The sequence below is a fragment of the Motacilla alba genome, chromosome 11 (genome assembly GCF_015832195.1).
Source record: "Motacilla alba alba isolate MOTALB_02 chromosome 11, Motacilla_alba_V1.0_pri, whole genome shotgun sequence".
NCBI classification, from domain to species: domain Eukaryota; kingdom Metazoa; phylum Chordata; class Aves; order Passeriformes; family Motacillidae; genus Motacilla; species Motacilla alba.
This window is the reverse complement of record NC_052026.1, coordinates 20,950,813-20,965,660: the sequence shown is the minus strand read 5'-3', so window position 1 is coordinate 20,965,660 and position 14,848 is coordinate 20,950,813. Positions and strand designations below refer to the sequence as shown.

The 14,848-nt window shown below is 48.1% G+C and overlaps 1 protein-coding gene across 1 annotated transcript; it reads right to left on the bottom strand.

Annotated features, from left to right (window-relative positions):
• Positions 1–3,201: 3,201 nt before the first annotated feature.
• On the bottom strand, positions 3,202–14,291 carry TAT (tyrosine aminotransferase). The gene is made up of 12 exons (XM_038147791.1): positions 14,140–14,291; positions 12,280–12,522; positions 11,996–12,100; positions 11,105–11,172; positions 10,564–10,722; positions 10,246–10,384; positions 9,676–9,728; positions 9,152–9,304; positions 8,121–8,249; positions 7,580–7,663; positions 5,886–5,984; positions 3,202–5,149 (listed from the first exon to the last, which is right to left on the bottom strand). Exons 2-12 carry the CDS (start codon positions 12,512–12,514, stop codon positions 5,006–5,008), a joined length of 1,368 nt encoding a protein of 455 aa, XP_038003719.1. The 5' UTR covers positions 12,515–12,522; positions 14,140–14,291; the 3' UTR covers positions 3,202–5,005.
• Between the last annotated feature and the right edge of the window lie 557 nt (positions 14,292–14,848).

Below are 14,848 nucleotides of genomic sequence, written 5' to 3'. Positions count from 1 at the left end.
GTTGGCTGTGACAAGAGTGGAGAGTGATGTCTGTGAGTAGACACAGAAGCACATTCTCACAGAATGCAACAGTGAGAGAAGCTCCAGAATGCACAGGAGCAGAGGTGCAACGCCTATGTTAAACTGCAGCCTGAGCAAGTTCTTTCTTGAGCTAGAGCAGATGTTGCCCCATATGCCTTCCAGAATGAGGAAAAATGAGACAAATTACTGATATGGTGTCCTATATGGCAGCATGTCTCCAAGGACAGGCTGATGCACCTGTGGCTTTTTTCTTGTGTTTGAAGTAAGTTTTAAAGTTATATTTTTATTTAGAGGCAGTTTGAGATAAATAGACTTGTCTGAATTGGCACATAACCCAAAGTTGTGTCAGGCAAGAGCAAGGATAGTGGCTGACCTTCTCCCTCTCTCACCCTTGCAGTATCATTTCTTGCCTTCATTGTAATATAGCACTCTAATACCAAGTGGTGGGGGAACAGGAAAATGAGAAAACACAAGAGAAGAAGGAGGCCACATAATACTTTACTAACACATTACAGAAATGGGAAAATACTAAGAAAAAAAATATATTCAACTTCTGAATTAATTTCATGGATCAGCTTCTGCCTTCTTTACGTATATAGGCAGTCTAAAACCGGAAATCAGCACAGGAACTGAAGGGAGAGCAGAACAGCTATTTTAGAGTGGAGAGAAACAACAGCAACAAGCAGACCTGAAGTATGCATAGCCCATGCAATGCACTGGAGTGCAGAAGACCCTGTGCTAGCACCAACTACTTCTGTCAGGTATCCAGGAAATAAGTCATTCAGACTTATTGACAACACCTCTTTGCTTTGGCAAAGCTTCAGGGAACACTGACCCAAGACAAATAAGGAAAACAAAGACAATATATGACAAAGCAAAGGGCTTGTATTGATCTGGGCTCCCAGCACTGTAAGAGCCCATGCCAGACAGCCAAACCATGAGGAAGATTCCAGTGCTTCTGCCCTTCAGGAGGCTCTCCCCAGTGCTGGGGACCGAGGCTGAAGGCTAGTGTAGAACACATAACCTCAACTTTGTTCTGACTGGTTGTTAAGCTTAGCTAGCTTGATAGGTGCCTTCTAGCTACTGGAACCCTGCTGAGGATGTGTCTTGTGTGGCTGTCCTGTCAATGGCATGACTTTGACCATGCTAAGCCTTCCTTCTCCTGCAGAGCTCTCACAGTCTGGTTTACAAAATCCCTCCCATTCACCTCGAGTAAGTAAAGTCTCCCAGCCCACTGCTACCACCTCCTCTTACATCCACGGTCTCTTCTTGGCCACTTCTCATGCTTGTGGAAACCCGTATGTGCCTCTGGTGGGTAATACCACCAGAGCAGGTCAGCTCCTTTGGCCCCAGGAGAACAAGGTTATGTGCTAGGCCTCACATACAAAGTTTTTCACAGACACCTCCCCTTGGGTTCCGCTGCCACGCACTGCTCAGGCCTTACCTGAGCTCCCGGAAAGGCTGGGCTCTGGTTCACCAGGGCCTCCATGATCATCCCCCAGACTGCTTCCTTGTAACCATGCTGGGTCCAAATCAGTGAAAACATCTTCCTACTGCAGGTGTACAGCATGGCTACACAACAGTAGAGAGCAGGCTAGCGTAGACAGGCTCTTGCAGCCAAAGGCCATGGCCCCAAGGCAAGAAGACCCTCAGGGACCTCCCCTTTGGTCTACAGATCAGCTGAAGGCAGTCAGGGCTACTGGAAGAGGGAGTGAGTGAGGCCAGCACCAGGAGCTAGGCTACACTGAGGTTCCTAAAACACCTGGGGGAACTGATGATTGTATTGCTGGCAGGTGCAATTTGTCCCAGCTTGCCTGCAGTGCCAGTTTCCCTGTCGGGGTTGAACCTACTGCCAGCCCCTTTGGAAGCTGAGGACTAGTACACTTCAAGCTGAGAAGTTCCTTCATTTCCCAAAGAGAGCCCTAGGCATGAGGTTGCCTCCTTGCCTAGGTCCCCATATCTGAAGTAAATCGCCCTAATCCTAAACATGGCCAGCCCAGACAGCACAGAAAAGGGCAGATGCTCAATGCAAGCCTGTGCCAGGGTATACCACTGCTGCTCCCCAGCTAAGGGAGGATGGCTGTGGATCAGTGTGTGAGCTGGTACAGGCAGGATGCAGTGACAACAACAAAAAGACAGATGAAATGCAGTGTAAATTTATTTCCATTCCTCACCAACCAGGGAATCCTCAAAGCAGGACCCAGGCAGAGGCACACAAACAGGGATGCCAGCACTGTGGAGTCTAGTCCATGCTCAAGGATCACCAAACCTGCTGTTTTCACATGTATATCAGGGATTATTGCAGACACAGTTTACCATTGAGATTTGATCTTTACCACAGCAAAGCAGGAGTGTCAAGCATGTTCAATAGGGTGGTTCTAAGTCTAGCACAGGCCTATGTTATATAAAGACAGATGTACCACTTACCAAACACACAAGACTAAACAACAATTAGTATAATATATGTGTTTTTCTGCACTTCATCTGCAAAACACTTGAGTGTATTTACAATCCTCCTTGCCAATCTTCCCGTACTTTCCCACAATCCAGTTATAAGGGCACTGGGGCAGCTCTGCTAAAGCTCTGCAGATCTTGTCTGAGCATCTCCGAAGAGCAGCTTCAGATCTGTGTCTTGACTTCTTCCTCGGTCTCAATGCTGCAGGGGTTTCCTTTGGCACAGAGTACCTCCAAACTCCAACTGAGGCTAGTTTGTATGGCTGGCAGGGTGCTCTAACCTACGCCCACACCATGACGCAAAGCATCTGTGAGTATAATACTTGAAAAATGATACCAGCACATTTGTGGTTTAATGCTAGTTTGCTAGTTTGCTATTGCATCAGGGAAAACCTAGGTGTGGTCAAAAGGATATGTTTACAAAAGATGACAATGGAGGATGTGGCTTTGAGAAATCAAAATATCCTGAGATTTATGAGGTATATATACATATATATATATATATATGTATATATATATATATATATATATATATATATATATATATATGCCTATGTCTCTGCTCTCTGGCTCTCTCAGCCTTCTCAGTCAAATGTGGCTGGGTCAAAACGAAACAGGATTGTGTTAATTATTGCATAATATTTGCATGTTAACGGACATCTCTGAGGGGACTCTGAAAGAAAAGGGGTTCCTGAAGGAGGAGTGATCTCAAAGGATCAGCTTTCTCTAAAACCAGGGTCTGTTTATTAGTAATGGGGATTAAAGGCACAGAACCTAAGCTACATGGAGAAGAGTTGAAGGAAGCAGATGGTACATGAAAGCTGTAGTAGGTTCAAGATGGCATAACAATGCAGCAACATCATACTGGAAAGGCTCCTGGTCCAACAGACCTTTCATACACCACCCTGCTTGTTACTTGTCAATGTCTTAAGCAGTTCTGGTTATTCAGCTCTATTTGAAGGTCTAATGGCATGAAATCTCTGAAGCTGTGTACCATTCACTCATAACCCCAGCTTCCCTCTCTTTTTGTTCTGGGATTGTTTTCTGTGAAAGGAAAAGATGTAGCATGGGCACTCAGCTGACATGTCAAAGACCTTTCCATACACTGTTATCTTTCTCATTTAGCTCTCCCTTCTAATGGAGTACTGGTACTCAGATTTTGTACTGGGCAAGGTAAGGGGAGGCACTTAGACCATTATAGAACCTGGCAGGACTGGCCAGGTGTAATCTAGAGCTAGCTCCTATCACTGGGGAAGCAGACTTGACCTGTGGATCCCAACCCTGGGGGAGGACACGTGAACAGAGCTGCAGGTGGCAATGTAAGGCACTCCACAAGTTGCCCCTCTGACAGTTCCAGAAACGGAACATCTCACCTGAACATGTCACCAGAACACATGTTGCAATGGGCATTATCATCTCCTCCCATTTCCACTGAATAAACAGACAACAGGCCACCAGTTCCTTATTACTTTATGGAGCTGACGTGTTCAGCAATCAGTAACCCTGGTACCGCTGGCATATCATAAACACCACATATAGTATGAGCCATGGGGTGCCACCCCATGATTCACCACTACAGCAGGAAAGGCATGCCAAGCCTTGAGTATTTAGGGGACAGTTGCCTCCCTGCAGCAGCAAGCACAGCACCCACTGCTCTGCGGGGGTCCACAGTGGGGGAGGCTGTGAGGGCCAAGGAGAAGGTGCAGACATGACTGTTCTGTGGGGAGTGGACAGGCTGCCAGGGCAAGCTGCCAACATCATCAGGGCAGGAGGGGTTGGCTCCAGTCTGTGCCAAGCTTTCAGGGGCCATCCTGCTCTCAGGGTTGGTGGGTTTCTTTGGGGGTCTGAATCACTCTCACTATATCCCTGCTGGCACACAGGATGGCCCTGGGCACATAGGGACATGCCTGGTGCACTGCAATGCCATGATGTGAGCAAAGGTGACCCACACAGAGACCAAGCCTAACCTAGCGCAACAGTAGGACAGTGCAGGACTGCCATGTCAGAATTTTTATTAATAAAAAAGTTAAAATAACTTACTCCCTTTATCACGCAAAGGGCTCAGTATAAAGAGCTCTGGCCTCCTAAGGTAACACAGGGAAGTGAGAGGTGTGTACTTTTCTCTGATCCTCCAAGACAGCGGCCTTCTCCTGTCCCCAAGGGGAAGTGTGGCCAACACAGGAGCCACGGCCAACAGGGCCTTTGCCACAGGGCCCTGGAACCCAGGAACAACCTTCTGTCCCTGCTTGCAGCTGGTTCACAGGTAGCACAGACCAACACAGGGCACAGATGCTGAGTCTACAGAGACATGGGGGACTGGAAGCAAGAGGATGTGCAAGCTCTAGTGGAGGAGGAGAGAGAAGTGTCTTCCTCTTTCCATAATGCTGAGGAGTCTGTGGAGCACAAAAAGTGAAGCAGCAGGACAGTGGCTGCTTACAGGCAGGGAGAGGTGGGGCTGGAAGCAGCCTTGCCTGCCCAGCTGCTGCCTCATACAAGGTCTAGCCTGACAGAGGCAGGGGGCCAACTGTAGCTACTTGTCACACTCCAGATCCTGGGCCCCCTCAGCACCCTGGTAGTGCATCTCACAGAACTCCTGAATGCGACTGCAGGCCTCCAAGATCATCTCCTCAGGCACGGTGGTCACTACGCGGAAGAAGTTTGGGTACTCAAAGCACTGAAATGAGAAAAGATGAAGCTGGCAGATTACCTGGGATTGTGCCAGTTTTAGAGCCCTGCCCTGGCAACATGAGCTGCATCAGCACATGAACACAGTTAATGTAGAACAGGAGGGCTTGGTTCTTGCTCCTTTAGACTGTTTTTCCTGTTCCAAGCAAATCGCCCATCTCCATCTGTGTAGACATGATGCTGTGAGGGGGACAGGCCAGAGGACTTTGTGTGAACTGTGCAGACCAGACTGTGCGGGGAATGGGCTGAAAGGAGTTAGCGAAGGAGAGGGCTGGAGAATATTTAAGGCCCTGTCCATATTCAATGTTGGAAGTGAATGCAAAGCACAGATGTTCTCAGCCTTCCCTATGTCTGGAGGGGTGAGGGACTGGAAACAGACTGAGGAAAGGAACACAGGTGGGAGCACTTCTCTGAGGGAGCACTTTCAGCAAGGAAGTGTGGGGTATATGGATTTCGGGGATACAGCTCTGCCAGACTGAGAAATACTGAGCAAGTCTGGAGTTGAGAAGATCCTGGCAGCCTGACTGAGGACTGTTAGTGAGCCAGAGACTGCCACACACAGCACGGGGAGCTGACAGCCAGCTCCTACACACTATTACATTACTATGGACACTGGCAAACACAGCTCCCAGCCTGTCCTCAGAGCTCAGGGATGCAAACCCCTACAGTTTCTCCCACCCTGCTTTGGCCTTGCAGCTCCTTGGGGCTCTCAGCGTTAGGCTCACCGTGGCTGGCAAGCAGAACACAGACTGCTCCGAGATGAGTCGCTCAGTGAACTCCACATCATTTTCAAACTCCGGAAAATGCTCCATCTCTATCTCAACCTGCAGCAGAGGATGTAACATGGCAACCAAGGGCAACAAAAGTATCTACAGTGTTCTTGTTTACACACATGGCCCAATGACTTCCCAGTCAAGAGCAACTGTCTGTCCTCAATTTTTGCTTATGATTTGGGCTGCCTGGGATGCAAGAGAGAAACATATAAAAAAACCAAAACCCTGGGCTTCTGAAAAAGCCTTCATTAGCTACCTAAAGATGGGATTTCAGTTAAATGCTGCTTCAGTAAAAAAACACTGGATAGAAAAGACACAGTAACCAATTAGAAGTGAAAAGGAATAAATAAGACATTGAGACAGAGCTTGGTAGAGAACTCAATATGCATTAATAATCCTATCATGCAAGAAAAAACTAATGCTTTGGTTTAAAATAAAAAGAAATATAGCAAGGTCTTCTAGAATATTATGAACAAAATAAATCCTTGTAGGATGATATAATTCGTAAAATGACATGAAAATAGTAAAATCTTCAATAAATATTTATTTTTTGTATTTGGGAAGAAGGCAGCTGTCCATCTATCACATAAAGACAGTGCTATTCTGGCCACTTGTTTATAGAATCCCAGAATGGTTTGGATTGGAAGGGACCTTAAAGCTCATTTAGTTCCAATGCCTCCACTACGGGCATGGCTGCCACCCACTAGACCAGCTTGTTCAGGGCCTCATCCAGATTGACCTTTATAACCAGAGAAGATTTTAAACATCTCATGAAAATATTCTTAAACAGGTAATTTGAGAGATACTTTGCATACATAAGTTCTGAGAGAGCTAGTAGAAAACAAAAATAAACACATGATTTAATTTGAAATAGACAGCCAGCTACTGCAGAAATACAGTAAGTGTGAAAGGATCTTAGAGCTGTGCCTTTACATAAAAAGCATAGGTAGAGGCACATATGCTTATGCTTTGTATGCCTCTACAGAAAAAAACATAAGCAAAATGACCTGTGTAGCTCTGAGTAAAATTCAAGTGATAAGGATTTTTCTATAGAAATGAGTGAGGCAGATACTGCAGTATTGTCCAGTTCTGAGTCCATATTTTAAAAGTGAATGAAAAACTAGAGACATTATGAAATGGAACAAAATAAAAGGAAAAAAAATTCAAATGTGTCCAAGTGTCATAAATTTCTCAATTGAGCTTGATGAGATGAAAAAGGAATTTTCAGCACATTATAAACTTTAAAGCAAACAGGCATGAGAAAAGGCAGAAGGCAACACCACAGGCAGAAGACAGGCATGCTAGTATGAAGAAAGCTTCATCTTCTACAGGAGGTATGATATTCTGCCTTGTTTTCTAGGGGCTTCCAGTTGCCAGCAGGCTTCATATCCAGGTGAAACAGCCTTGTCTTGAAAAGTACAAGTCATGGAGTTGTGTGCAGAAGCAAGTGGGTTAAGTGTACTGGCCTCTGCTCTGTGAGCAGTTAACAGTATATCCTGGCCTTCTAAGGTGACTAAGGGATGTGTTTACTGCACAGGGCAATTTGAAAATATACAGTAACAGAGACATGGTGGCAAGTACCAATCTGAAACACGGACTAGCTCTGGCAACCAGACCTAGTGTGAGTGCTGGCAATCCACACTTACCATCAGGTACATGGCTCCAGCAGGCCTGACAGGCTGAAGGCCAGGGATAGCTGATAAGGCAGCATAACAAAGGTCAGCGTTAGACTGAAAAGCAAGAAGGAGAAATTTCAAAACAGGAGAAATTCCAGAAAACAGCTCAGTGATTGGAAGCCAAACTCTGGACTGGGACCATGAACAGGTTTGCCTACTGCAAATAAAGGGACACAAATGCAAACAGTATGGGAGATCATGGCCTTGAGTGCAGCAGGTGTTACTGAGCTGAGCTCAGAAAGTCAGTGCCAAGCTCCATTCCCTGAGTCAGCAGCTCCAGCTGCAGAGCTAGGCTGCTTCTGCCCGAACGTTATCAGGCAGTATTTCTGCCCATTACAATGTCTCCTGCTGGAATTTGAATCTGGAATTTGATCTGTTGGGTCATCCTAATCACAGACAAAACTGCACCTCCAAGTGGGGAAGAGGAGAGGAAGAACGATGAACTAGAGAGAAAGGATTCCCTCCAAACAATTTGTGAACAGCCCTTCTTGATCTGCAACAGCCTGTTTACCTTGAGGATGCTCAGGGTGTTGTGGTAGAACTCAGGTGGTGTTCGGTGCAAGATACGCTCCAGAGCTCCTTGGACAATTGTACAGGGTCCTAGGATCCTCTGACTCAGTCTTAGAAGGCCGTCCCTGATCTGAGAAAATATAATATTTGCAGCTTAGATGATGCTTCTATAAAGGAAAGGAACAGCTCCAAGGCTCACTTCCTGTATTTCTACAGCTGTTCACACCTTTCTCTTCAGTGAGCACACAAAGTACCAAAGAACATTTGTTTGACTTTTGCCAGGTTTAGCAGACTATTTACAGTGTCATTCTCTGTTCCTCCATTGCAGATTGAAATGCCAACAGAGACAACTTCTGGAGCTTCCCAATCTGACTCAAACCAGGCTGGAATATAGATAATACAAATAAAGCCAGAGCTGTTCCAAATACAACTTTGCATTTCCCTTTGGTTTGTGCCCACAATCCACACTTTCAAAGCCAGGTAAGGACAATCAATATTAGCTTTTCTGCTCACTCATTTGGTCCTCTCTTCTCCCTCTTCCTCTGCAGAGAGCCTTCTAGGTGGAAAGGTCACTGCAGTAGATGGTTGTCCTTGTAACACAGCTGAAAAATAGCCAGATAAAGTACTGGCAGCACTGCAAGGTGCTTTGTTCTTACTTTTAAGAGAAACCATGTAACAGCACATAGACACCACACATGGACTCCACATGCCGGATAAGCCATGCAATATTTTCAGTGCACACTGGAGCTCTCTGAGAAGTTAGAAGCACAGAAAAAGGACAAGGCATATATTAACGAGCAGCAGAGGCACAGAGTGAGTTACAGTGCAGATGTGGGTAGAAGACCATGTCTGGGAGCAGATGGAGTAAGGAAGGGACATGAAAGAGGGGCAGAAAAGCAGGTAAGCACAACTGGGTGACACCCACGTGAGAGCAAAAGAGCAGTACCTGCCTGTATCAGTTAAAGACCTGCTGATCCACATACTGAAGACTCTGCAAGTCTGTTGCCATGACAGCAACACAGCGGTTCTCACCTCATTACCAAAGATGTCTCTCCTGTCATGAATTAGGATCCAGCCCATCCGCCAGCCAGGGACTAGCCATCGCTTTGCCAAGCCACCGCAGGACAAGACTGGCACATTGGTGCTGAGAGTTGCAATGGGTTCATACTTGCAGTCAGCGAATACCTATGACCGGAGACTGTGTTAGGGCTGTCCCTGCCTCTTACTGTGAGAACTGGGCGTGAGCATGACGCTTAACAAGAAGGGATGCAGGGAAGTGATGGGAAACTGATGGTGAAAACTCACAGCTTCAAAGTATGAACATGATAAGTGTACAGACATAAAAGCAAGCTGTTTGGGAAGTGGAAGGGAGGTGGATATGAGAGGTTCCCCTAGGACTGTGCCCTAAAGGACTGGGAGCTCCAGGCATGGACCCAGGCTCCAGGGAAGTGGAGCTGTCCCTCACCTCTAGAGACCTGGCTGCCAAGGCCAAGGATTAGGTGCATCAAAAAGGACAGGCAGCATTGCAAGTGCAAAGGATTGCAAGGGATGCTCACCATGTCTCCGTAGATCTCGTCAGCCAGGATGGGCACACACTGTCTTGATGCCACTGTGGAAGAGAGGGCATTCAGCCTGGCCACCTGCATCCTCCATGGGAACAGACTTGCCCTTTGCTGCAGGGCCTGGCAGAGCTCTGAGGGAAGCTCTGTCTCGGGGCACAGGGTCCCTATCTTCCTCCTACAGACTGTTCATTTGGAGAGCTTGACCACTGAGGATCCCTGCCCTGACTGAGCCTAGTTGTGCTCCTATTGGTGGGGACTGGCAGCACAGCCCTCCCTGTCAGGACAAGGAAGCACAGGGCTCCTGTGAACACTCCCAGTGCAGAGCCAGAGGGGAGAAATGAGCAGTCCAAGTCACACAGAGCTCTTGAGGAAGACACATGGTCTGCATGTTCTTGCCTAGATAAGACAGCATCTCCACACTGAGCAAGCCCTCATTCCAGAGGTGGAGTCAGTCAGAAGCAAAGCCTTTGGCCAGGGTGCTGCAGTGATTGAGACACAAGCAACAGGGGCAGACACTAGACTGCACCCATGCCCCAGGCCCCAGAAACACACAGGCAGGCTCACCTGCCAGGATCTCCTGGAGGTGGCTCTTGCTGAACACAGAGCCACAGGGGTTCGACGGGTTGTTCACAATGACGCAAGCTGTTTTCTCATCCACCAAAGACTCCAAGTGCTCCAAATCAATTTCCCAGGCCTTCTCTGGCTAGTGAAGTGAAGAGAAAGGGAAGTAAAAGCTGAGGAACTGGACTTGCCACACGAGGTCAGGTGTGCCAGTGCACCCAGGGTTACTCACATCCCCTTCACCCACTTCCCTGGCAGGGCAAGGGTACTTCTGAGAGGAGAAATGTCAGGGCTGCCCCTTCCAGGCCTGCCACTACTTACCAAGAGGTTATAGAGTTTGACCTCTATCCCCATAGACAATGCCAGAGTCTTGTAGAGGGAGAAGCCAGGCCGTGGCACCAGGATGTTCTGGCCTGGGTTGGCCAGCACTGCCAAGGCAAGCTCTATGGCCTGGCTGCAGCCACTCGTTAAGATGACATCCTGCAAAGAGCACAGAAAGGTCAGTGGGAAGCACAACCACTCTGAAGTACTCCAGACACACAGGAGTGACATAATATCCAGGCTCAGCTCTGCCAGGCAGAGCTTCTCAGCCAAAAAAAGACAGTGCCAGGGCCTGACTGAAAGCAGGGAAACTTCAGCTGCTGGAAAGCAAAACCTCCTCCTGGGGAGGGTGGAGGTGAAGAGCTCAGGGAAGGGATGAGAGCAGCAGGAGGCCACCTTGGGACAAGGTGATTTGACCAGCCTTTAGTCCTGTAACTGGGCAGGGAGGGAGAGCTGGGGTAGAGCCTCCATGCCCCATGGTCTGCAGGCAGCAGCACCGTGCCTGCACTGCAGTGGGAGTGCCTTGGCTGGGCTCCAGTACCTGGGCCTTCAGTGGTGCCTCTGGGCAGTTGTAGTATGCAGCCACAGCTTCCCGGCAGGACTGGTAGCCTGAGGAAAGACGAGTCAGACATGGAAAGGAGGTTTTTACAGATTCTTTCCTTCTTGTTACCAGTACTGTTTCTTTCTTCTTACCAGTACAAGGCTCACAGCTGCTGCCCAGCTGGGGAAAGCCCATTTGGTGGGGTCCCAGGATGGCAGAGACTGTCCTACCTCAGGCCAAGCACTATGCAGCCCCAAGGCTGGGCCAGGATGGCCAAGAGCAGGGACAAATCTTGGGCAGGGAGGCAAACTCTGGCCCCAGTATGTCCCAGGGACAGAACTGACAGGAGCGGAGTGGAAGGTAGCCAGGGAGTTTTCTGAGCCAGAAGGAAGCCAAGACATGACTTTCACTGTTTAGTGATGCCACTGGGGCAGCCCTCCCTGTCACCACATGGAGGGCCCCGTGATACAGGCATGATCTATGCTCTGTGCATGCTTTTGGCACTAACTGCAAACAAGGCTCATGGTGTCAGTGAAATCAGGGAGCCCAAGGGAACTCCTGGTTAAGGCAGATCAGAAAGGAGCTTGGCTATAACCCATGGCAGGGACATACAGTACCCAAGCTCTTCTAGGTTCTTGATATCCTGTCTGCCCCAATGGCTGGGGCAGCAAACAGCTTCTGCAGGATCTCCGGGCCTACAACAGCCCACACAGGAAAGAGCACACAGGTGTATCTGGGGGATACACATACTTCTGTGTTCATGTGACTGTTGGTGAGGACAGCTGTAGGGTGCTAATGGAAAGATGTCTGTGGGCTCCATATACCTGCTGTGGGGTAGGACCTGGCACATGACTTCATCCAACTCTCACAGGATGAGCTTTGTCAACTTACCAACAGATGGAGCATAACCATTGTACTGTCCTGAGTCCAAAACCTCCTTCACAGCCCGTGTGACTTCATCATTTGTGGGAAGGTTTCCAAAGACCGTCGGGTCTCCTTTTCAAAGATCAAAAAAACAGTAAAGTTCTTGCTGATCTGTGACAGGCACAGAGCTGTGTGGTTGTCTGACCTATCCCTTGGTGTTCGCGCAAACTGTGTGTTTCAGAGCCCTGCAATCTGTCAGCCACACAGTTGATCCAAATACCTAGAGGCCTCAGCCACAGGACTATACTCACCTAAGGACAAGGAGATCATGGCTTTCTTTGGGTTGGGTTCCACCTTCATGCTGTCTACAATGGCTCGGATGGGATTGAAAGTCTTCTTTGACATTTCAGAAGCCCTGACAGCCCATCTTGGCTTCCGACCCTTCACCTTCCCTGGTGATATGGTGTTCCCAGTGTTCTTGAGATGAACATCTAGCATAGGGGCGTGATCTCCATGGCCATTCACCTGGATCAGGTACGAGTCCATCCTGAGAGCTGCCAGTGCAAAGTGAATTTCCTGGACTTAGTTAATACATGTCAAACAAGGAATCTTCTTTGGGGATGCATTTGGGGACGCAGCCCATAAGTACAACTTCCAAAAGGTGTAGACACTACTTACAGCCTATGGACAAAGCAGCAGCAGCAAGTAGGGCCGTACATGGTGCCAGGATGTAGTGAAACCCCACACATAAGTGAGAGAGCAATACAGTGGGAAAGATTAAGGCACTTCTGTGTGTTAGCTGCACCCCTGCCTAGCACAGACCTCCTGCACTGAGGAGAAAAAAAGCCCTGCTAAAGCCAGAAGCCAAGAATTAGCAGCATGTTGTAGTCACTGCTTGACTGCAGATTCAATATTCCACTGACAGGAGGACCAGGTCACCCACTTTCTCCCCCCAGCTATCAACTTGTACACCTCAACCTGCAAACACAAGGGCTGGCCCACTATGTGTGTTCATATGCAGTATGTTCCTCCAGTCTACAGACAGAAATGCAGCACCATAAATCAAATATCAGATGCCAAGAAGGTAGTTCTTCTTCAATGTTATCAGGATGCACTGGGCAGTGGCAGGATAGAGGTTAGACACTTCTGTCAGCAGAGAACAGCCCAGCCCAGACAGCCTAGAGCAAAAGGCAATGCTTAGGAAATGGAGCAAGACTGGTATGGCCAAGAGGGAAATCCAGGAGGCAGCACTGCCCCAAACAAAGGGCCTGTAGTTCAACCTGAAACTGAGCAAAAAGCAAGGCACAGCAGAGGAACAGCTGCCTCCAAGATCCAAAAATGGACACAAAAGTGACTTACACATTCCAGCATGTTATACCTAGAACACGAGCTAGACCAGGCAGAAAAAGCCTAACTTACAAACTAATGATGACTCAGGGACTTCCACCTGCAGCTTAGGGATAGGGCACAGAAGAGGCAGACCTCCTGAGCCACAAAGTCTGTTCTTGCTAATACTGGCACACTACCTTGTAATCCTGCCGCAAACTGCCTATGCTTTCTATTCTGTCCTATTTCTCTGCTCCACTGAAAAGCAATTCAGTAAAAAGCGGCCCTTTCCTGATGGTAGTTGCATAGCCCCACACTTGCAGATACAGCACAGCTTCCCCTTCCTTGATGCAGAGACTGAGCCACAAGGGCTGTAGTGTTACCTGGTTCAGACAGGATTTGCTATCTGAACAAATTTCTCACTGTTTCAGTGATGTTTGCACTTAGAGATGCCCCATGCTGCTGCAGTTACTCTACCAGCATTATAAGGCCATTTATAGCAACCCAGGCTGATCTAACAGGGTCACAAAGCAACACTTCAGCTTTTCTGCTGAAACCTTCTGCGTTTCCTTTCCACCAGAAGAAAGTTAGCTGAAGAAATATACAGCAGGGCTGCACAAAAAAATGAGCCTAGAAATGAGCCCCATATCTCAATTCAACAGCTGGGCTGTGTACCAAATACACAGGCTATCCTAGCAGTGCCCTTACACCACCCTGCAACATGGTTCTTCTGAAAAGGGGAGCTGTAGACACAGGCACAATAGATACTTTCAGTGAAGGCGGCCAGGGAAGAACTCCCCACTACCCACCTGAAAGGAGCAAGGCACCAGAACACAGCACCTTACCTTCTACAGCACAGACAGGGAGACACCAACAAGCCTGGGGGTCCAGTCCCTAGTTTTCATCCAGGACAAATCCCCTTGAGAGGAAAGTCCTGTGAATTTTTGCCCATGAAATAATCCCCAAAACTGGGCGTTGAGACTGAATCATTTAGCCATTGGCCCACAGAGAGGGCTGCTCTCCCCACCCAGAAATGACCTCTCCTCCCCTTTGCAACTGTAGTCACTTCAAACACCTGGAACATGGCTCTGCATTAACTCTTTCTGGGGGCAGCCTAAGGACACAGCTTGGCTTCCTGGCATGCCTGGACTGCCATGCTTTGCCACCACTTTCCTCAGTCTGCAAACACTGCTGGGGGCAAATCTGCAGAGTCCAGGTATTCCAGCACTAGCACCTTGTAATTCACTGAGAGTGGATTGATGGACCGTAAAGCTTGAGGATGCCATCAGTCTGTCCTGACCTAAGAGTTTCTGGCATCCCAGTGCACCAGCTGACAAACACCAGTTTGTGACTTCATTACAATTGGGAGGCATCTTCCTCAATAAACTAAAGGGAGGAAAGCACTTCCCCAGCCAGTGCTTTGGAGGCACTAGGACCTGAAGGATTAAAGCAAGCAAAGTAAGCTCAAGTTATCATTGGTTTGGAGGGCTTTTTCCTTTTCCCTTTTCCCTTTTTTTTTTTTTTTTTTTGGGAGGGGGAGGGGGTTGGTCTTTT